The 23,913-nt window shown below is 42.4% G+C and overlaps 2 protein-coding genes across 2 annotated transcripts in view; both read left to right on the top strand.

Moving 5' to 3' along the window:
- LOC307026996 (von Willebrand factor A domain-containing protein 8-like) overlaps positions 1 to 7,651 on the top strand; it is a 44,769-nt gene extending 37,118 nt beyond the window's left edge. The window contains exons 13-20 of the mRNA XM_079695161.1: positions 99 to 172; positions 637 to 719; positions 1,141 to 1,249; positions 2,758 to 2,883; positions 3,353 to 3,511; positions 4,002 to 4,100; positions 4,573 to 4,811; positions 5,690 to 7,651. Coding sequence (XP_079551287.1) covers positions 99 to 172; positions 637 to 719; positions 1,141 to 1,249; positions 2,758 to 2,883; positions 3,353 to 3,511; positions 4,002 to 4,100; positions 4,573 to 4,811; positions 5,690 to 5,798 — 998 coding nt within the window. The 3' untranslated portion in view covers positions 5,799 to 7,651. The remainder of the gene's footprint in view (positions 1 to 98; positions 173 to 636; positions 720 to 1,140; positions 1,250 to 2,757; positions 2,884 to 3,352; positions 3,512 to 4,001; positions 4,101 to 4,572; positions 4,812 to 5,689) is intronic.
- Positions 7,652 to 13,450: 5,799 nt separating this feature from the next.
- Positions 13,451 to 14,761, top strand: LOC307026998 (uncharacterized protein). Its single transcript, XM_079695171.1, has 3 exons — positions 13,451 to 14,071; positions 14,196 to 14,328; positions 14,515 to 14,761. Exons 1-3 carry the CDS (start codon positions 13,792 to 13,794, stop codon positions 14,711 to 14,713), a joined length of 612 nt encoding a protein of 203 aa, XP_079551297.1. The 5' UTR covers positions 13,451 to 13,791; the 3' UTR covers positions 14,714 to 14,761.
- Positions 14,762 to 23,913: the final 9,152 nt, after the last annotated feature.

Here is a 23,913-nt window from a genome sequence, read left to right on the forward strand (position 1 = left end):
TACTTTTGAGTGGGATAAAAAACTGCAGATTTGATGTAAACAAATCAACTTGATGCCTCTTTATGGAGTGACTCCATCACTAAAACGTTCCCTTGCAGGTGGCAGAGACACGGCGGGGCTCGGGGGGAAAGGAGGTCCCTACCGGCTGGATGCAGGACACAAAGTCCACCAGGTAAGAAGCCAATCAGTTCACAAATATAACAATACCGTGAGCCGAAGATAATAACATAGAGGACCAAGAACTGAGCCTTGGGGGACTCCACTAATAAATTAAATCCCTGTTAACTTCTGGAGGGATCCCAACTTCAGTCAAGTCAAGAACCAACTGGAATTTAAAGCTATTCCCACCACCATACATCTAATAAGGAGACCCAGAGAACGGTCTACCTCACCTCTTTGATGACGTCTCCGATGATCGATCATGCCTGAAGGATACGAGCTATAGTCAGCTTTCCCCCCTCCACCTTAAACGTCACACCCTGAAACCCAGATGTATTTATTCTGATGTGAACTGCTTAAATCACAACTTTCAGGAAAGAGGACGGGGCTCAGATTTAACTCATGAAATGCTTTTATAGCAGACATCGGATCAGAAAGGGTCTCAGCGGGGATTTGATCTGTGATGTTTCCTACCAGGTGTCCCAGGCTGAGAAAGACGCCGTCCCAGAGGAGGTCCGCAAAGCAGCCCGCGAGATGGGAGAGAAAGCCTTCAGAGAACGGTATATAACACACACACACACACACACACACACACACACACACACACACACACATATTTTTCTGTCTTTTTTTTACTTTTCTTCCTCTATCGACCTGACCTTAGGTTTTGTATTTTAAATCTTACGTCAGATCCTTCATCTATGAAAGAGTTCTGTAAAGGCCGAAGCTAGCATTGAGAAATGTCTGAATGTTCATCCTCCTCAACACAGCAGACCCGCTATGTACTCTCATAACATTTAAGAATACACAACAATGTCAAGCATGTGTTGAATCATGTTGTCTGTGATCGGGAAGTGCTCAGCAGGTGAGTCCAGATAACTCATATCCAACATATCGTATGCTTTAAATGTAATGAGTGTTTAGTCTAAAACATATCAAATGAAGTCATGTGCCTCTCCTCTCTCTGTGTGTTTCCCTCAGGCTGAAGGAGATCAATATGAGTGAGTACGACGCTGCTATGTACGAGCGGTTCTCCAGCGCCGTCAGCAGGCAGGTCCAATCTCTGCGCATCGTGCTGGACAGCCTGCAGGTCAGCATCACACACTCACAGAAACACCAGACAAAACAGAAAGCATTCATATCTAGATGTTTGGGTGGATTCTACAAAGTCTTTGTCTTCTGGGAGATGAATAAACATCTCAAACAAACAACTGTTCACACCATATATGATACTAAGGTGTCAAGAAATACCAAACATTGTGTAAACAGTACAAAATTATATTGATTTTTTAACGGGTGAGCATTTGGATTCTTCTCTCGTTTTAAGCATGCTATTTGAGCAAGACAATATTACAAATATTATGGTATAGTCACTTAAAGGTGGGGTAGGTAATTCACTTCAGAAACACTTGTTGTTATATTCCATGGAATGCTCTTAACATCCCGATAGCAATGAATATATTAAATGCTTTGAAAATAGAAACATACAAAAATGTCATCTGTGGAAGCCGTGGCGCTGTAAAAAACACGACCAATCATCTGAGCCGGCCCGGCTAAAGTAACTGGATGGCCTACCTGCCTGTCAGCCTTCCATCTGTGCACAAACTTATCTCGTGCCCTCATTGGTCATGTGTGCGTTCGTGTGTGGTGGAGGAGGGGCTCTGTAAGGAAGTCTGAAGGAAGAGGCAGATTTCCCGGTTGTGTACTTTCAAATTCTAGCGCATTCGAGCTGGTTTCTACATTCTTACCTACCCTACCTTTAATTTTATAGTATATTTTCAATGTACATATAAAAAAAACGTTATGAGTCCAACACACCCAGTATGCATCAACCAAGATCTCCTCAAAGAAGCTCAAACAAAGACAGGAAAATCTAAACCATAATAATAAAATGGAGACAAAATCACTTCCTGGGATCTTGCTTATTGTTCTCTCAACCAATCAGGACGCTCCTTGGTGACAGCGCCCCCTCCTTCCTGGGGTAGTTTTAGGTCATCTCGACATTAAGGGATACAATCTAAATTCCTCAAAAAAAGTTTGGAAACGTTATTTCGGTCGATTATTCCTCCCCTTTAATAATACCAATTGGTATTGTATTTTATATCGTTGGAAAGCCTGATTAGTCACCTTTACAACGAGGTACAACTTGTAAGGATCATGCATTCGTGGAATGAGCAACACAACTAACCGTGTGGGTAGCGGGTTGTGTGTGTGTGTGTGTGTGTGTGTGTGTGTGTGTGTGTGTGTGTGTGTGTGTGTGTGTGTGTGTGTGTGTGTGTGTGTGTGTGTGTGTGTGTGTGTGTGTGTGTGTGTGTGTGTGTGTGTGTGTGTGTGTGTGTGTGTGTGTGTGTGTGTGTGTGTGTGTGTGTGTGTGTGTGTGTGTGTGTGTGTGTGTGTGTGTGTGTGTGCGTGTGTGTGTTTGTGTTTTCCATCCAGGTGTTTGCAGCCACGCCACCGTTGGCTTTGAACTCGAACGTTGCTTATTGTTTGTTTTGGTCCTTTGAGCCCCGGGCTTCTTTCCCTCTGTGAGGATAATGGAGATTAGACCAAGTCTTCTTCTTTTCTATCATACCTGAGGAGTGGTGTGTGTGTTTTCAGGCCAAAGGGAAGGAGCGTCAGTGGCTGAAGAACCAGGCTCTGGGAGAACTGGACGACGCTAAAATCATCGATGGACTGACCGGAGAGAAGGCTATCTACAAACGCAGAGGAGAGCTGGACCCAGAGGTCTGTGTGTGTGTGTGTGTGTGTGTGTGTGTGTGTGTGTGTGTGTGTGTGTGTGTGTGTGTGTGTGTGTGTGTGTGTGTGTGTGTGTGTGTGTGTGTGTGTGTGTGTGTGTGTGTGTGTGTGTGTGTGTGTGTGTGTGTGTGTGTGTTAATACAGATGTTGTTCTTTGTGTTTGTTATTTCTGTCTATAATTATTTTTTTCTTTTCCAATATTCACAGATATTATAAGCATTATAAATACATAAAAAATATCTGACGCAAAAAACAAACAAAGGCAGATGCTAAAATAAATGCATATTTAACAGTATTTTATGAATTCCTGGTAACAGTGTTAGGCAGTAAATGATCATTCTTGAAGTGTGAATATTGTTTTAATAGAAATATAATAATTGTGTGTGTGTGTGTGTGTGTGTGTGTGTGTGTGTGTGTGTGTGTGTGTGTGTGTGTGTGTGTGTGTGTGTGTACGCAGCTGGGCAGTCCCCAGCAGAAGCCCAAGCGTCTGCGGGTGTTAGCGGATGTTTCCGGCAGCATGTACCGCTTCAACGGAGTGGACAGACGGCTGGAGCGCTCCATGGAGGCCGTGTGTATGGTGATGGAGGGGCTGGAGAACTACGAGCACAAGTTCAAGGTGAGACCATCACTACTAACACCATGACTGAAACACCTGCTGTGTGTGTGTGTGTGTGTGTGTGTGTGTGTGTGTGTGTGTGTGTGTGTGTGTGTGTGTGTGTGTGTGTGTGTGTGTGTGTGTGTGTGTGTGTGTGTGTGTGTGTGTGTGTGTGTGTGTGTGTGTGTGTGTGTGTGTGTGTGTGTGTGTGTGTGTAGTGTGTTACGACGTGACGTTTCTGCACACCTTCAGCTTTACACTTCTCTACACATGCTATTCCTGGTGTCGATATAAGAGTAACACTTATGTTCATGTGTTACGATACATGTAACCTTTGTGCTGTGTTTTCTGATGTGTCTCTTACTTAAAGTGTTTTTCACTCTACGCAGGTCCTCTAAAGTGTTCTTCTTAAGTACAGTACTTGTGAAAATGCACGTTGATTTCCACGACTGATGTTAACTTTGTGTTGGCAGATTTTTCTCTAACTTAACGTGTTTTCTTTTCCACGCAGTACGATATCGTGGGGCACTCAGGCGACGGGTTCGACATCGAGCTGGTCAGAGCGGATAAAGTCCCCAAAAACAACAAAGAGAGACTCAAAGTCCTCAAGGTACAGATTCATATCAGTCTGCTTTTTTCCTGTGCACCTGTTATTCTCTCTCACACAAACATTTGGTATTGTTGCATTGATTTCCTCTTTTCCCGAGTTAACTGAACGATTCCACTGTTGTTGTTGTTGTTGATGTTTCCTCTGATATAAAGATCTTTCAAATGTTTTGAATTTTTGTTTGTAACTTTATTGAACTGACCCTCAAATACACATTTTCAAATCAGCCCAAGAGTAGCTGTTTTCTGCTTTCTCCCTTATTACCCGTAAGACAGCCTTAGAGCATTGGGGTTGTTATGCATACGTTTGAATGTTCCTCTGATTTATAGCCAGTCTGATATTTCTATTTGTTGAATAACCCTCTAAGTACATTCCTCACAGTAGTTTGAAGCCTCTGGTACTCCATCTTATAGCCAAGCGTCTCCACCTGTGATGCCTAAATGGTTTCTAAATCCTTCTCTCTCTCTCTCTGCAGACGATGCACGCTCACTCTCAGTTCTGCATGAGTGGAGACTTCACTCTGGAGGGAACAGACTCCAGCATCAAGGAGTTAGTGAAGGAGGAGGCAGACGAGCACTTTGTGGTCGTGCTCAGCGACGCAAACCTGGAGCGATACGGCATCCGGCCCGAAAGATTCGCTCAAGTCCTGACCTCCGATCCCCAGGTCAACGCCTTCGCCATCTTCATCGGATCCCTCGGAGATCAGGCCGAAAGGTGAGGAGGGGGGGAGAGGAGAGGAGGTTGTGGGTAAAGTAGAGGGTGAACATTAGGAAGGCTAATGAGGAAGTATGAAGAATTAGTGATGGGGTAAAAAGCCAAATAAGATAATGATTACAGCAATAGGAAAACAAGAGAGAAGAGAGGGGAAAAGAGGTGAAGAAGAAAGGGGAGGAGGGGGAGACAGGGTTGGTGGACTTAGGTAGAGGGTGAGAATAAGTTAAAGCTAAGTTTACTGTAATAGCATGTGTCAAAAAACAAAAAAAGCATTGATAGATAAAATAACCAAGAGAATAAAAATATTTTTTTTGTTGATAAAACACAATAATGAACGTAACAGTAAAATATGAATGGCTATTTAATTTTAATAAATAATAGGCAGCGGCAAAAATAAGGCTTCAAATAAGCACAGAAGGAAATAATCAGTGATGGGGTTAAAAAAGAAATACAGCGAATACGGATAATGATGACAGGAAGTGGAATAAAAACAAAAGGAAAGGGAGAATAAGTAGTAAATGAAAAGAGGACTAGAAGACTGGACTAATGCTGTGTCTTATTCCGAACACATCTGTACTTACATTTTCTGTTTCGAGTGCATCCAATTTCGTGTAAGGCTAAATGAGCTATAATGACCTGGATGCTGCGCTCATAACGGCCCAACATGTTTCACTTCTTCCACAGTGTCATTGCCTTCTTGTCTGCGTAAAATAATTGTATCTGGAAAACACAAAACGATCTAAAATACAAGTTGTACATGTGTTTCATTCACTTTTTAATAAACGTACTGCCATACTGGTCTGGAAAAGAAATCTGATTCTGTTGCCAGTCTCTGTTTTTAACCTCCCATCATTTTTTTTCTTTTCGTTTCCATCCAGGCTCCAGAAGACCCTTCCAGCGGGCAGATCCTTCGTTGCCATGGACACCAAACAGATCCCCCAAATCCTGCAGCAGATCTTCACGTCTACGATGCTGTCCAGTGCCTGAGACTGACTTCTTATCTCACACAATAAAAAAACAACTCAAAATCATATCTGCAAGCACGGAGAAACTTGTCAGACTTAAAACCACTTTCTGTATCAGATCATTTAATTTGATCTGAGCTGCATCAGAGCTGAAGACTCGCCTTTTAAGGGATTTTTTAATTATCTTACAGATGGCCTTCAGCAGAATCTAAGTGTTAGCGTGAGAGAGTATAATGTTTAGCAGGGAATAGTGTGTATCGTCCGCATAAAGCGTGCGTGTGTGTTCCCCCTCAGCATGTCAACATGCTCAAGCCCTTTTCCTTCCTGGCTGCGAAGGAGGATTAGTGGGACATTCTCTGACATGTCCGTGTTGCTGGGTCTCAATTTGGACTCTTCCCTTCGTACACTGCCATGTCGTTGACTGTGAAGTTGTGAACATTGAATTTGTGACTATTGCTGCTGTTAGCTAGCTATCTAACAATGTTATCGTTAGCAAATAGTAGAGTCCAACCCGGAAGTTACCACAGAACCGTAAGTGGTTTTTAGGGCTCGTTCCTGCTCTTCTCTATTACAAGACTGCTCAACTAACACCATCAAATAAACAGTGGCTTGTATTTAACAACAGTAAAGTGGTACATTACTAAAAAAAGTGGAAAGAGAACTCCACATTTATAACTTTTCTTTGCATAATTCTGTGTTTATCAGAGAAACCGTGGCTGGTTATGTAACTTCCAAAATGATGGTAGTTAAGAGAAGTGTCTAGGGTTCCACTCCAACTTTGTAACAGTTATAAGTGCTCCATCCGGACCTCATAGTGAATTTTGCCATACTTTGCATCAGGCGCTTTCACACCAAGTACTTTTCCCAGGAATAGTTCCCGGAACTTAGTCCCCTCGAAATCTTTAGCAGATCGCGTTCACACCGGAATAAGTTCCTGAGGGAAGATTACGCAAATGAGCCGCTGACGTCACTTCTTCTTCTTCTGCTTTGGGTTTACTGGCAGGCCGCAAACAACTTCACGGCATATACTGCCACCCGAAGTCCCCGGAGTTGGGGACTGGCTTCAGTAGAAGCTGCTGGGACCTCCTCATCTCCACCGCTCCAGTCTCTCTCTGTTGGTGCGCGGGTTTAATGCTAATAATGCTAATGCGAGGATTGCGAGCAAATAAAATGGCGGCTTCAAACGGGGCGTGGTTTGCAATTGGCCAATCAGACATAGGAACCTTTTTCTCCACACGAAAGCCCCTGCTCTCTTGCAGGGACTGAAAAGAGGTGAAAAGGTTCCTGGGAACTAAGTTCTGGTTCCAGATCTTTTTGGTGTGAACGCAAAGTCCCAGGAACTATTGGAACTATTTCTGGGAAAAGTACTCCGGTGTGAAAGCGCCTATTGGAAAACAGATGTAAATCCAGAAGTACATGATTTGAGTCACAGCGTGTGTTTAGTTGTGTGTGTTGAGAGATAAACTTCACACAGACCTGTGTTTTACTGTATTTCTGCTCTCTGACATCATGCTGTGCAGTCATTCGTGTCAGTGGTTCCTCACAGCCTCGTGCATCCATTACTGTGTCAGATTCCCCTCCGGTTGAAATACTCACTATGTTGGTCTGACCAATACAACAGCCTGTCTAACTATCAGCCTGCATTGATCCTCTTTGACCCTCTGCTCTGTTTGTTGGAAGGAACTAAAGTAAAAACCTGACTGTAGATATTATTCCTAAGTCATGTTTGCGGTTCTTCAGGATTGAGAATGTACTGTATGGATTTAAAGTGTTGATCATCTAGATTTTGAATTATTTTAGCCTTATGTAATTGTACATTTGTATAACTTATACATAATGTAATGTATACACTTTTAATAAATCATGTTAACATTGCTCCGTTGATTCTCCATGTGTGTGCTATTGCCTGATTGATACTCATAATAGAAATGGGTCATTGAAGGTGCATTGATTTATATATTTAGTTTAGGCAATTTATTTTGATATATTTCATATTTGACGTTAGTAAATGTAGTCTATGTTCATCTGTCTGCATGTGAGGCTCACATCCTCCCTGTGTCTCTACTCCAAAACTCCCTCCATCCTTCCTTCGCCCACTTTACTCCTTCTATCCTGTGGGGAAAATACTAGGGAATGTCCTCTTCTAATATGAGAGTAACATGATAACAAAGGTATCAACTGTAGCTGTGAACATGACAGGATGTGTGATTACCTAGCAGAGCATCAGGACTGTTTGAGGCATATGATAGCTATGTGATTAACATGATGATTCAGCCTCTATGGAGAGAGACATATGACAAGCATGATCATTTCTGACGTGGAGCTAATCTGAAGTGAACATTGAATACTGCTTTCTATTCCTCCATCTTGTGACTGTGGAACTCCCTCTCTTGGATATCAGCATGTGAAGGACACTGTTCAGGAACTAGTTGATGCTCTGTATGTGATGACTACTTCCATTCTGGAGAGGATCACAGATACATGGATCCTGAGATTGAAGATCAAGCCGGTGACGAGTCATTTTTATTATTTTTAAGTACCGTAATTTTCGGACTATAAGCCGCGCCTTTTTCCCCATGTTTCGACGCTGCGGTTTATATAACGGTGCGGCTAATCTATGGATTTTTACAGCTAACGGCCACCACCTTTAACTCTATGGGCTCTATGGCTGGTCCGCGGACCCCCACCTTTAAGCGGCGGGTTCCAGCAGGAAAAGCTGGAGGCCGGAAAAGAGTGAGACAGGTAGCGCGCAAAAGTAAAAGTGGAACCGAGAGTGGTATGCCGCTGCTGCGGCTTATATTCAGGTGCGGCTTATATTCCGAAAATTACGGTATTTAGAAATTCAGATTTTTTGAGAAAAAGTCTAAATTTCTGAATAGCGATACTCGAAGGCCTACCTGACCTCATCCATCTAATTGCAATTAGACATTGCAAAGTTTCACCAGTGAGCGAGTACAGCTAGGTCTAATTTAACTAGTGAGAGCTTTTAGTCACGTAGGGGCCATGGGGAGGCCTTTTTGTACCTTTGGAGAGGACAGGACCACTGATAATGTTAGTTAACTCTCGATACATTTTTGTACTCCAACAAACACTCTTTAAGTGCTTTACATATATACACACACACACACACACACACACACACACACACACACACACACACACACACACACACACACACACACACACACATCGAGGCATCCTGATGCTCATCTAATATAAATATAGGAAGCACGTAAACACAGAGGCACATAAAGTCAGTAAATGTACATTAAAGTGAGTTACAGAGCAGTGTTCAAATTACTTTAGATAACTCATATCTATGTGGACAAGAGCGCCCTCTAGTGGTTGTTAAGCTAACACACTAATCATTTATTATCCACTGATCTGACACACTTAACCCTGGGTTCAAACAACACAGCAGGAGATATTTACTAAAATATGGATGTAGCTATACTTTTTATTTATGTTGCAAAACTTTAATTCACCAATTTGTCAAAAATGTCAGTACAACCAGTCATTGATTTTTTATTGGAGAGATTTATGGTGCAATACACATTTGTAAACTAAGAAAATGCACTTGAGGAAGCAAGACAGAGCTGTAGCAATGGTGCAAAAAAACAAAAGCCAGATGTAGAAATTATTACTTAATTAATGAACTGCATTTTAGAAAAGTGTCATATGTGTTTTGCATAATATGTCATCCATGTCTGTACATTTAGAGAAATGGTAATCTTGTATACAAGCCTATACAAGCGTCTCAGAGCTGTGTACATACACAATACATTTGATTTCTAAGCGTTTTTCCAGGTGCTCCAATACACTTCACAGTGGTGCTGAAAAGGAAATAAAATAAAATGTAAGAAGTTCAATTAAAATATTAAAACAGCAACACAACATAATTCACACATTAAAAGCCAGTCTGAAGAGGTGTGTTTTGGTCAGTGTTTTGAAGGTGTGTGTGTGTGTGGGGGGGGGGGGGGGGGTCAGTGCAGAACCTTTACTGCTTTAGTAACTGATAACGTGTGTGTGTGTGAGTGTGTGTGTGTGTGTGTGTGTGTGTGTGTGTGTGTGTGTGTGTGTGTGTGTGTGTGTGTGTGTGTGTGTGTGTGTGTGTGTGTGTGTGTGTGTGTGTGTGTGTGTGTGTGTGTGTGTGTGTGAGGAAGTTCCTGTTGACAAAGCCCATGCACATGGGGGCTGAGGACTCTGGAGTGTGTCAGCTTCACAGCCTCAGTGAGGACGGAGTGAGCCAGGGACATGGAGCCAGCTCAGGTGAATACAACCAGAAGGATGTCATCATAATAATAATAAGAATACATTACATTTGTATAGCGCCGGGCGTTTGGGTAACCTGTGTGCTTTTATTTTATTTTATTATATGTTTTTATTGTGTTTTTAGCACTTCCTAACACGTGGTTTGTTTGGTCATTTAATCTTTTATGATTCATATGATGTTTTAATGCTTTGTCAAGCACTTTGTATACATTTTACTTACTTACTTACTTACTTACTTAAAAGGGACCCAAGGCCGCTTTACATGGTGTGAACAAACAAACAAACAAACAAACAAACAAACAAGAAGGGCAAATAATAAAGCAAACATTTAATAAACAGCAGTGTGATTGGTTTAGGGGTCAAAGGTCATGGTGAACAGGTGAGTTTTTAATGAAGACTTGAAGATGTCTCTACGATGGTGTGTTATGTGAGTTGTAGTAAAAATATTATAGGATTTACAAAGCCAGAGGTAGGGGGTGAAACAAAACTAGATTTTTAGTAAATGTGTGAGTTTTTCTTACATAGATATCACCATTATCAGAGAAAATGCACCTCTTTTTAAGTTAAGATAAGAAGTATTGATCCAAATTTGGGAAATGTTTGCGTTGCAGCAGCATAAAAAGACAAGGCATTGTACATTAGAGAAATTAAAAGACGCTAAATAAACAATCCAAGATGTAAACATTTCAAGTAGAATTAAAATAGCATCAAAAAAAGTAGAAAATACAAATCTACAGTAACAACATTTAAGACATTTTTTATCAGAAATTATGAATTATCTCAGAGATTCTGACGTATTTCTTGGAAATGTACCCTCCCTTCCCCATTCCCTATTCTCTATGCCTCAGAACCTCCCTCTGCTCTGTGCAAACATTAAAAAGGCTCTTACGTTTATATCCAGCTCTAATTAAAGACATAATGTCGATCCTATTAACAACATCAAGCAGACGGACATAAGGAGAATACACTGGTGCCTCGGGCGGCCATATGTCCGCGCTGACAATCTGTCAAGTGCCCAGGGCCCAGGAGTTCAAAACTTTGAATCCCTATCTGATCAGATCAGATTTGGATTTTGGGGAGTTCAAAACCAAAAAACAGGATTAGGATCACTTTGATATCTGATCAGATCAGGAAATCCAATCCAAGCTTTAATCTGGATCAAATCTTCAAAACGGGTAGTTCAAACCGACAACACAGGATTGGGATCAGTTTGATCCCAAAAAACTGGATTATCCTGATCCCACCAGAGGGGTGGATTTCCAGTGGATTACCAGAGCAAAATGTACTGTACCATTTATTAAAAAATATGTTTCAATATAAATAAGATGGCAAAGTTTGTTAACTGAAATAATACACAATTTTAAGCCTTCATGGGAAATCAATTTTATTTTTCATTTTTTGGTTACGTTTGTGGTGGCCTATTTTGTTTTCAACCAAATGTTGAGGACATAAATGTTTATGCTCATAAAAGTATCACAACAAAGATTGTCAATCACAAATGTAATTTAGATTAAAGAAATAATATCTTCAACAAAAATAATGTCCATTAATTTGTCATCACCTTTCAAAAGTAATTGCAGACAACTGATGTCTCTGCAATGTGCTCTCTTGTCTTCCTTGTATTATTTTTCATGTCCACTAGGTGGCGCTCGGTAGGATTATAGCACTGATATTCAGGATCTAGTCATCTTGAAAAATCATAATCTGGATCAGGCTGATCCTATCCTGAATTGCTTTGAACTCCAGGGACAAAATCTGGCCGATTTGTCTGATCCTGGATCACAAAAAATGCGATTTCAAAATCTGATCGGATCTGATTGAGATTAAAAGTTTTGAACTCCTGGGCCCTGGAGTCAAAACCAAAACCATAAAGGGACCCATGTCAACACTATCAAACTTTAATACTGCTCCATGTCACAGTTAGTGAGAGCACAATGTGAAGTCATGAGTAACGGCCAACAATTTAGACCAGGAAGTTCATGAGTCACTGCAATAACACAGAAGACCTCACAGAGGAAGGTGAATGTAGTCGTTATCTAAGAAGAAATATACGAGTGTATCCAGGCTTTCTGCAGTGAGCTTGTTGGATATTTATATACCTTGGAGGTGAGGTGCAGGCATATTGTCATTCAAGAGACAATACCATGCGTAGTTCTTTTGGAAAACGTGTTTTTCTTTTAGCCTGTTTACCTCGTTAACTTAAATAATACTCATTACATTGAAAAATGCATTATTTGTGATTAAAATAATGGTTGTTGGTAATGTATTAGCGACCCCCACAGATGTATGATTTCACTGCTTTCATAGGAGCTCAGACCCTCCTTTTAGGGAAGTTACTGTATGCATTGTTAAGGTTCGTTTAAATTAGCTATGCTCTACTATAGCATAAAATAGACTAGCTAATGCCAACGTATTGTTGAAGAGAGGCTTAGTGTATATTAAATCAACGTCACAATGAAATGTGTGTATCTTTAAAATATGAACGTCACATTTCAAGATGGTCCAGAAATAACGCTCCCTTAGATATTGTAATATGGTTTGTTGAACTGGAGTTATTTATTGCGGCTAACCGTATCCGACGAACGACCCAAACATTGTTGTTTTTAATATTATTATTACCAATGCCTCTTTTCATTGTATTATCATCACACTTGAGAAACAGCCTTTTCGTGGCTGTAGAATGGAACATGTAACTTAATGCCTGCATTTAGGGACGATGAATAGCGTAGTCAATGCTTTAGTGACAAGGAAATGATTTGTTTAAATATTAGATACAGTATGACGTTATCTGTGACTTCAGTGAACATTAAGCTTATCCATTGCATTGCATTTGTTCAATAGGTTTGTGTCTTACCCTTACGTGTGTGATACATATGAATATGGCATATATTAAAACAAATTAATTTGACTGACTCATGAAAAACTCATCCAAAGTAACAGTAAAATAAAAAGAACCTACACAATAATACTCAATCAAACTGATACAGTATAAGGGCTGTGATATCCAGCAATTTATTAAGTATAACAATAAGATTATGACCTGTTTTGAAAAGAAGATAAAACGTTGTTTGCATGTAAAGAAGTCTGTAACCCACGCATGTAACTTTCCATCTGTTTGTTCAAAGTGTCCTTAAGGTGATCCAGACAGGCTGGACCAGAGGAGGAGAGACAGATCTGGGGCCGTATTCACAAAGCATTTTATCTTACCGCTAGGAGTGCTCCTAACTCGCGCTAAAACATTTTACGTAGGAGTTTTTTCTTAAAAGTTATTCACAAAGCCGCTGAGACCTACTCATACTAAGGATAAATCACTAAGAGTGAACTAAGAGTGACGCGCCGTTGCTATGGATGACGTCGATTCTCGTGCATGAGTTTAGAAGCGGTCAGTACGGTTATTGGTTGTTCAGAGCAGGCGGTCTCGGTGAAACTCATCCGCAACATCCCACAAACGAGCCCACTAAAACAAGGAAATAGCCGAGGCTAGAAATGTATTCCTATCAAATAGTTATGGACAGTGCAGTTAGCAGAATACACGCATGATGACAAGTTTGTGCAGACCACGATAATGACGTTGTATATGCACGTTAAAGAGAGAGAGCAAACAATAAAAATACGTAAATTGCATTAAATCGAGGAGGCAATTAAAAGCACCCCGCAAACTATTATCCAATGAGCATATTTCCAGCACTTAAACACTTTCAATAACAGCCCATACCGCCGTTAAAGCCCCCCTATCATGATGAATGAAAGTGAAGTTAAACGCAAGCGAAAGCCCAATTGGTCCCAGGACCAATTGTTACTGCTGGCCCAGTTTGTGCTGGAGAGGAATAATAAAGGGGAAATGTGGCTCTGGAGGGACCAGTAAGAAGAAGCGGGAGGCATGGGAAGAAATATGCTTAAACCTCAATTCTTCCTTCCCTGCGGTGTGTCGCTCTACCGACGACTGCGAAAAGAGGTCGTATGCCCTGCAATCACAGTGTAGGTCGGAGATTGCCGACTATAAAAGAGCCGTCGCGGCGACAGGTAAGTCCATTATTAACATTGCTTGCATTCATTTGGGAAAAGCATTTGCATGATTTAAATTTACAATTAACAAAGGCTACAGTGATATGAAACGTTGTGAATTAAACTGAAATGTAATTTGTAGGAGGAGGATCTGCACCAAAGCCATTGGCCCCAGTTGCATCAGTGGTGTACGCCGTCCTAGACTCTGACACCAGCAGAACTGGCCTTGAGGGTGCAGCTGATCCTGCAGTCGAGTTGCTAAAGGAGATTGAGGGGTATGCATGAAATAATTGCAATAGGCTACATGAAAAACCTTTGTTTAATATTTACAGAAGAATTACAATGTGCAACTGTTCAACCCACTTCCCAAAAATGTGTTACAAATTATATATATATCTTCCCCACACAAGATGAAAGTCCAGCATCACATCACACAGCTCTTCCTCTTCTCCCCCTCCTAGCTCTTCCTCTTCCAGCTGCACCTCCTCCAGCTGTGCCTCCTCTCCCAGGTCTTCCTCTCCCTGCTCTTCCTCTTCCAACTCGCCCTCTTTGTGCACCCCCTGCCTCTCCTCTCCCTCCTGCTGCTGGTGCCAGTTCACTAGTGGAGAAGAAATTGAGGATGGAAATGAGGGTTTTAAAAAGGCAAAAAAAGGTCCTTAAAGCGAAAGAGCGGCTATTACAACTGAAGACAGAATATTACAGTCTTAAGATAGAAACATTGAAAGAAAGCATATAAATGTGCATTTGAAATAAATGTTATGAACTACACAAATGTGTGTTGACTGATTTGTGCCAAGGTGTTTACCTGAAATGTGTATTCACAAAGTGATCCCTAAATGCCAGTCCACTCTGCTCCACACGGCCAAATTCATTATCATGTTCATCTCCATCATCATCATCATCGTGGTCATCGTCATCTTCATCATCATCATCATCGTCATCTGGCTGTGGAATGTTCCTCCGCTTGCAGAGGTTGTGGAGAATGGCACATACAGTGATGACTGTACTTGCCCTCTCTGGGCTGAGGCGTATTTCACGTGCAGGACATGAAAACGACGTTTCATCTGCCCAATTCCTCTCTCCACAACATTTCGTGTATTTTTGTGTACTCTAAAATATATGGAGGAAAACAGTAAACAAAAATAAATATGGATTCAACAAATAAAAGGCGTCAAAGAGCCAATACGATGTTTTTTACGCATAGGACTAAGCGTAATATGCGTAATCACTTGCATGTTATACTTTAACTGTGCTCCCGGTTGTGGATTGAGATAGGGTGTCAAGAGCCACGTCTTGCAGGGATAGCCACTGTCACCCAGCAAGTGACACCCAACTGGTACATAGTGCCTCTCAAAAAGCTGCCTCAGACCGCTCTCCATTCAAATACGCGAATCATGGGTAGATCCAGGCCACTTTGCAACAACATCAAGAATGTTAAAAGTTGCATCAAAAACAATCTGCGTGTTGATGGAATGTACTTTCTTTCTATTGACGAACACGTCCTCATCTTTTGATGGCGAAATTATTTTTATGTGCGTCCCGTCAATAGCACCGACCACACCGGGCATACCTGCAATTGCCATGAAGTTGGCTTTGATCCTGTGTAGTTGTTGATTGTCCAAAGGAAACCGGATAAACTGTTGGATGATATGTGGTCTAGAGAGCGCGTTGATGGTTTGGTTTATGGCACGGCTGACTGATGGTTGCGATATTCCTAAATCGTCGGCATTGCAAAGTTGCATTTTCCCTGTTGCTAAATATCGTAGTGTTGCCAAACATTTTATTTCCGGACTAATCGGGTTATTCCTGTTAGTCGGGGATGTTATTGCATCCCGCACTAATTCCACAATAAGTTTGATACCCTCACGATTTAGCCTATATCTCTTGATCAATTCACAGTCTTCCATTGTCTCCAAAACATTTCGTCTCGCAGCCATTTTCAGATTCTTTGTGAATAGGTCTTACTGAGTTAGGAGTCCTCTCGAGGACTTTTAAGCTCTCCTAAACTTAGGTGCTACTTTTAGGCCTAAAATACTTTGTGAATTGCTCTTAGTGAATACAATTAGGAGTCCTAAATTTAAGACTGACACGCCCATTATGCTTAGGAGTTTCTCCTAAATTCGCCAGTTAGGAGCTACTTTTAGCCCTAAGACCCTTTGTGGATACGGCCCCTGGACTCCTAACAGCAGAGAACTTCAGCACGGATTCCAAGTTACACCTTTTTCATACTTTACAAAGAATGCATAAAGTAATGACTCTAATACACTGATACGCATGCCATTAAACATGACTAAATACTAGATCACCTACACATCAGTGATGTGGAGTGAACTTTCTTAGCAAAAGGTTACATTTACATTTTACCAAGCAACATCACTTTTTTGTTCAACTTTCACATTTCAATGTATTTAAGGCAAATATTATTGAACATAGTGAGAACTGCGACCCTTTGTCTCTGCATACTGACTGTAAAGAAACCTGTTAAAAGTGATTCTTTCAGTGAGACAACCGAACAGAGCAAGCTTCTACAGTTGCACTAAGTTTTGATAACAGTTAAATATTATTTAAATAATACATTTATTTCAATGTTGATGAATTTAGAACGGTTTATTCATAATCTGATTATCTTTGTAGTACACTGTTGGATTTTAAAAACATTCAAATAAAAAAATCATTATATTAATAGCCCCTGAACAAACAAACACACCTCTATCTTAAATAACACACTTGCTCTGCAATAATGTTTTTTGATATTTCTGTTATGAAAGGACATGCCTGAGAGACAGGACTGCTTCACCAATTTCTCTTTCTCTGAGGGTCCAGAAGAACATCCAAGAGGGAAAGGAAAAGCTGATGTTATGAGATTCAAGAGCAGTACAGGATATTCACTAAGAGACACTTAGGCCCTTTCTCATTTCACTAATTCCCCTCCTCGACTCCCCTCCTCGACTCCTATCCTCGACTCCTATCCTCGAGACTTAGTCCCGCCCACAGGAGATGCGAGCGGAGGAGCCGAGGAGGGGAAGCAGCAGGCGGTTAGAGAAATGAGAACTCCTCTCCTCTGAGCGGTCATTTTAAAGAGACGTCCATTAATGATGACATGAGGCACAGCAGCCCTCTGTCTGACGGACAGATGTGTTCATGACCACTTATATATTTACTTTGATTCATTCACAGTGCGGTATAATGAGACAATAACAGGCTACAGATGAGGACACACACACACATATATATAGCCTATGTATATATTTATATAAATATATACAATTTCAGAATCAAACAGAGCACTCTCATAATAACGTAACACTATCAGAGACTGGATATATCCCCCCCCCCCTCTCCCCTCTCTGGTCGCTACAATGAGGAAAAAATAAATTACGGGCCAAAAGTTTTATTTACAAGTATTAAAAGTAAGCAGAGGACACCAGACCAACTGAGACCTGTCTGTCCGCTGCATCTACGCACACACTGTACCACACACACCTACACACTGTACCATACACACACCTACACACTGTACCACACACACACCTACACACCACACACACCTACACACTGTACCACACACACACCTACACACTGTACCACACACACACCTACACACCACACACACCTACACACTGTACCACACACACACCGTGACCTACACACTGTACCACACACGCCTACACACTGTACCACACACACACCTACACACTGTCCAACACACACACCTACACACTGTACAACACACACACTATAGCACACACACACCTACAGCTCCTAAAAAATATAATCAGGTTACAGCCGTTGTGTATTTTATTATGTGAAGCACTAAATGGTTTTAGAAAGATATGGACTCTTTGTAGATATCTACTAAACTAAAGCAAACAAAGAGAGTAGGCCTGTTATACTGAGTGATATATATTTTACACACTGCTCTGCTTTCTGCACGGACCTCACAGCTGTTCTCACTGTAAACATCGCGTCGCGATGAAAGCAGTTTCTAAAATAATATCCAGGGGATGCATGCAGAGCTGTCATTGGCTGAGATAAGTCCGGCCATGCGTCACGACTCTTTGAAACATCTCTGTTCCCGGAATTGCATCCACGAAGGAGCCGTGGAGGACCCATCAGTGTATCCTCGGTTATAGCTCCTCCAGAGAGCCTCCTCGACGCTCGATCCTCGGTCCTCGAAGTGCATTTAGAGAAATGAGATGTCATTCAACATGGCGCGCAGAAATTCATTTCCGGGTCACTACCGGAGGACCGAGGATTCGAGGAGTCAAGGAGGGGGATTTGACGAAATGAGAAAGGGCCCTGGACTCGGACTCGAGTGCCGATTTTCGGGACTCGCCTCGGACTCGCGCATTGATTGATGCGACTCGGACTCGTGAATTCTCGCGCATGATGACTTGGACTCGGACTTGTGAATTTTTCCCCCCACGATGACTCAGACTTGACTTTTACATTGACGCTCCGACTTGGACTCGGACTCGAGCAAGTTTTCTCTGGAGTCTGATGTCCTCTATCCTGGAATGTGCACCTGTGAGGCGAGTTCACGTACTGGGCCCCGCTATTCCAGTCTAAAGATGTCTAGAGACACACCCCGCATCCTGTATGCTTTCACACATTCTGCTTCCACATTGGAAAAGAGCAGCGCAAAATGCTCGTTAGGTCGAAACAATATTGAAGAGAAGGCTCCGTAACACATTAAGCTAAGGATCGAGTTCAGACATATAGGCTGTCTTGAACACTATCATCAGAGTAACGTGATCTAATCAATAAATAAAGATTCAGCCGATAACACGAAAGCACATGGCTGCTTAACATGCAGAATGACCTAATTTTGCATGCTAAGTAGCCATGTGCTTTCTGGGGCTGCGTCAGAGAGGCGAAGTCACGCCCATCTCCTTCCGGTCCATGGGACCCCGGAAGCGAAAAATTATACATTGAATTCAATGGAGAGAGAAAACGTATCTTTTGATCCCGTTTGAATTGTGCTACGAACTACACATATGATGTTTGTCAATCTTAAACAATCATTTCCATGTAAAAAAAGTCACATTTTGTCGTAAAACTGTTGAAATATAAGACTATGAAAAATACGCGACTACAAAGACTACAAATCCCAAATCCCATTCTGCATGTGATGTCACAGGCGATAATGCTCCAAGTGGTTGCGACTCGTAATTAAAGCGAAGAAGAAGATTTCATAACTGATTTATTATTAAAAGGCCAAACACACTGTTTGGCCTTTTAAGAGCTCTGTCTCACTTCCTCACTCTTGGTCCTCTTCTACCTGGAAATAAAGACAACTAAAACACACACAAGCTGAATGTTACAAGTGCTTCACAAGATAAATAAAAGAGTGCAGACTGTTTAAACTATGGGTAGGGGGCTATTTGGCAGGTTTAAATGATTGTTAGTAATGAATTATATAATTTTCTCATTGTAGACGAGCAGACAGGGAGCCAGATGAGAAAAGCAGAATATGCAGCTGCCATTTTCCTCATGGAAAAGAGAAAGGGCCAAGTTTATTTGAGTGGACCAAAGAGAAAGGGAGCTTAGCGGTTAATCAGTCCAGCGACCACAGCTACAGCAAAGGGCCTGAGTCTGCAGAAACTGACCCCGAATTCTCCAGCCTGCAGTCCGCAGACACCGAACCTGGACCCTCCAGTGTGCAGTCCAGTTGTTCCGCAGACCTGGCAGGGGATACTTGGATGCGAATGGCCAAATATTCAGCAGCAGGCTTACCTGATGATGTCATCCGTATGGAAACAGGGCTTCCTGACCAGGCCATGTTTAAAAGGGTGGCGGGGTTGGTGGAGCGCTTTGAGGGCTCCATTGTGTATTACGCTGGATGGAAAGTGGAGGGCATCCTGCTGGCAGACCAGGTTTTCATGGCCATGATGAAGATCCGGCAGAATTATCCTCACCTGCACCTTGCACAGCTGTTCCACTGCAGTACCGCAACAGTGGGTAATGTGGTGAACACCATGGTCCATCTGCTCCACAGGTTGCTGTTCGAAAAAATGATGTCCACTGTGCCCAGTAGGCAAAAAAAACAAAACAGCATGCCTGCTGCTTTCCAGTCCTCTGCCTTCAACTGCAGAATGATTGTAGACTGCACCGACATCCACGTGGCTGCCCCAAGTCAGATGGACCAAGCCAAACTGACGTACTCCTCCTACAGAGGGATGCACTCCTTCAAAGTGCTCATCTCTGTGGCCCCAAATGGAGTCATCAACTTCTGCAGCCAACTCTTCCCGGGCTCTGTGTCTGATAAGGCCATTATGCAGCATTCAGGCATTGTGGAACATTTAGTGGCTGGCGACCTTATCCTGGCAGACAAGGGCTTTTTAATTTCAGATATTGTGCCTGCGGGTGTGATTGTGAACATTCCCCCTTTCCTGAACAAGGGTAAGTTCACAGAGAGTGAAGTGAGAGCTACCAGGGAAATAGCCAAGAACAGGATCCATGTGGAGAGGGCAAATGCCAGAATAAAGGAGTTCAGGATTCTGGACCTGATCCCTTGCCACCTCAGGAACACTGCAAATGTGCTGGTACAGCTTTGCTGTGCCTTGGTGAACCTGCAAAATCCCCTGATAAAGGAAGTAGCCAGCACCCTCACCGTTGACTAAGCCAGGGGTTCCCAAACCTTTCAGCCTGCGATCCCCGGGGGGAGCATCCAGCTGGCCCGCTGCATCCGCGGAGAGGGCTTAAACTGCTGAGACCAGCCCAAAGTCACACAACGGCTCTTTTAAGAGCCACCTACACCTTTTTTAAAGAGTTACAATCCTAAGATATTATAATGATTACACTAGTTCATATTTTACTCAGTTTACTGAACTGTGATGCATGAAACCAGAAGGGGAATTGTTGAGGTTTACTGAAGTTACAAAGACATTAATAGATATGAGTATAACAGGTCAGTGTAAAAACAAGCTTCTGTCAGTCATGAATCATTCAAACTATTTATATAACCATGTAATACAGTTATGTAGTAGGTCAGTAAAAGTAATTCTTTATTTATATGTCTTAAATATCATTTATTTTAGAGGGGCCTGAGACTTAACATGTTCATTGCCCAAAACTGCACTGTAGTTATTGTGCATGTGACAATAAGGCCTTAATATTAGGGCTGCACGATATCAGGAACACATAACACGATAACACTTGCGATATTTGAACAAAAACGTATACATGCAGCATTATTACTTTTCCAACAACATGGGATTTATTGTTTATTAGTTCAATATCGTGTGTGTGTGTGTGTGTGTGTGTGTGTGTGTGTGTGTGTGTGTGTGTGTGTGTGTGTGTTTATTTACATGTCCTCCTCCCTACTGGCCAACACAGGGAGCATATGCTGAGTGTAGAAGTTCTCCAGGAGGAGGAGATTTCCATGCCATGCAGGGTCTTTGGGGATGGGGATGATGATCGCCTCCTTCGTGGTCCACACAACAAAGTAGCAGAGACTCCGGTCTGTGATGTGCAGCTGCCCTTGGACCTGATGCCAGTATGGGTGATTCTTCTTGAGAATGTATGACCCACCCTCCTCACGGAGACAGAAGGATGGTAACTGGACTGCCTCTGCGATGGTCATGTTCCTCTGGCTGTGTGGACACTTCACCTCCAGCAGGGCAGATGTTTGCACAAGTCCATCAGGTGATGCTCCCAAAACACCCGACTCACTCACAAATAGACCAGAGTCGATCACTGTCACCCGATAGGCCTGCAAAAAAGCCTTCACCCCTTCGGCCTCGTTTACAACTCCCCAGTTGACAGCCATGACTCCGTCTAAATTGTACCCCCCAAGCACCCTCTTCATGAGGGACGCGCATGGAGTGGATGAAAGTCCCGACCTCAGCACAGCACCAAAATTGCTGGCTGTCAACCTGCCCTGCCTTTGTAACTGCCACTGAGGATTTGTCCGCTGTCCTACGGTGGCTGTCTGGATGGCAGCTTGCTGGTCTCTGCTCAGTCGCATTGAGGCAAGAATTGCCTCGAGCCCCCGACCCCAACGCTCCTTCACCAGCTATGGCACGTTGAAAATGGCCTGATGTTGAGGCTGCAGCTCCGGCTCAGGTGACAAAAGCCATGCCATGCCACGCTGCGCCCCTCAGTGCAGACCTGAACCAGTCTACTTCCTCAGTGGCGATGTCTCTGGCCAGTGGGTTGTATGTCTCCTCTTGCTGTTGGTAGAGTTGAGACACCGGCTGGACTACTTTTGAAGTGCCAGGCTTCCTCCACTGGCACTCAACTTCTGTGGAGCTGATCTGCCACATGGCAAATATTGCCAATGCTGCAGCGTGGCTGCATTTGTACATCCCCCGTGCACAACCACAGACAGCGCTCTGCATCACGCCATCCTCTCCCATGTGTACAAATAAAGTAAGTACCATGTTTGTTAACATGCTATAATAGATTGAATGAGCAATACAAGGATGGTCCAGATCTGGGGGTGGGAGGGTTTATTTTCCCATAGTTTTGTCCTCTTGTCCGATTGTTGTTATTGTTTGTTTTTCTGTATTTTTTGTAATTTGTGTTGTATTGGTTGTGAATGTACATTGTATTTTTTAAATGTGTATTGCATTTTTGAAAAACATTTGATCAACAAAAAAAAAGGATTTGGTCAGGATCTAGAGTCAGTGTGTAGTTTATGAATTAATCAATGCTCTCTACATTAGGAAAACACATACCAGTGTACCAGAGGGAGTCACACACAGCTGTGCCTAGATAACCAAACAAATTGACAAGATAACCAAAATCCTTGAATCTACACACAGCAAATAAACTCAAATGACACAACGAGATGTAAAAAGGAGATCACACATATAGTCAATATAAAACTGGCCGCTTCAATCTGAAGAGCAACTAAAACAAAACAGGGAAGTGTACCTTGTTCTTGTGAACACTAATGTTATCCACAGCACACACCCGTATAGAGTACACCCGTTCTAGGTTCTGATTGGCTCTCTAGGTTGGCATTCTAGCTTCTGACTGGCTGTCCAGGTTGTCAATCACAGCCGTGGGCATATTATACTAGTCGACTCGTAACATCGCTAAACTTTTTTTCTTGACGGTTTTCTCAGTCAACTAATGCTATTGATAACAGTAACATAAATTAACACAGCCCTGCACACTGCAGTCATTATATGCCGGGTCTGTGGTTCATCATCTTCTTTTTCATTCTCCTCCTTATTGACTGACATTAACCTTAAACATTGCACTCATGTTACTCACCGAAACCTTGTAAAGCCGGTCCCGCATGCTGGCTCTTACAGAACCGACTAACTCCCCTTTCGTGTATGTACAGCTCTCAACGTGCCCAGACTTGTAGTAATTTTCACCTCGTTTTATACTTTTATTCTCATTCTGAAAGAATGAGGTGAAATGTGCCAATGTGACGGCCATCTTTGTGTTGGTGACGCGTATTATGCGGGACCAGAGACCTGTAGTTCACTGAGCGGCTTAACACAAAAAAAATTGTTGCTTCACAGTTTTATGACACATTTTTTTTTTTTTGACTTGCAAAATGTTCTTTTAAATTGACAAACATCATATGTGTAGTTCGTGGCACAATTCAAACGGGATCAAAAGACACGTTTTCTCTCTCCATTCAATTCAATGTAAATTTTTCCGCTTCCGGGGTCCCATGGAGGCTCCCGGAAGGGGAGGGACTTCGCCTCTCTATCGTTATTCCAACCCAGTTTAGATTTAACCACTCCCACTTCCGCATTACGCAAGGATCGACGTAGCTCTACGCGAGAGCGTCATAGACATGGCACACCCGCGAAATCTGAATCTGACAAGCAAAATACCGTCCTTATAAACGCTGCATACGATAGACGCTCTGGGGCTAAATCTTTATCAGTAAA

This window comes from Notothenia rossii, assembly GCF_949606895.1.
Source record: "Notothenia rossii genome assembly, contig: scaffold_173, whole genome shotgun sequence".
Classification (NCBI taxonomy): domain Eukaryota; kingdom Metazoa; phylum Chordata; class Actinopteri; order Perciformes; family Nototheniidae; genus Notothenia; species Notothenia rossii.

Coding starts and splice junctions, on each gene's coding strand:
- LOC307026998 (XM_079695171.1), top strand. CDS start 13,792: ATGAAAGTGAAGTTAAACGCAAGCGAAAGCCCAATTGGTCCCAGGACC. Junction 14,072..14,195: donor AAGAGCCGTCGCGGCGACAG/GTAAGTCCATTA, acceptor TGTAATTTGTAG/GAGGAGGATCTGCACCAAAG. Junction 14,329..14,514: donor TTGCTAAAGGAGATTGAGGG/GTATGCATGAAA, acceptor TCCCCCTCCTAG/CTCTTCCTCTTCCAGCTGCA.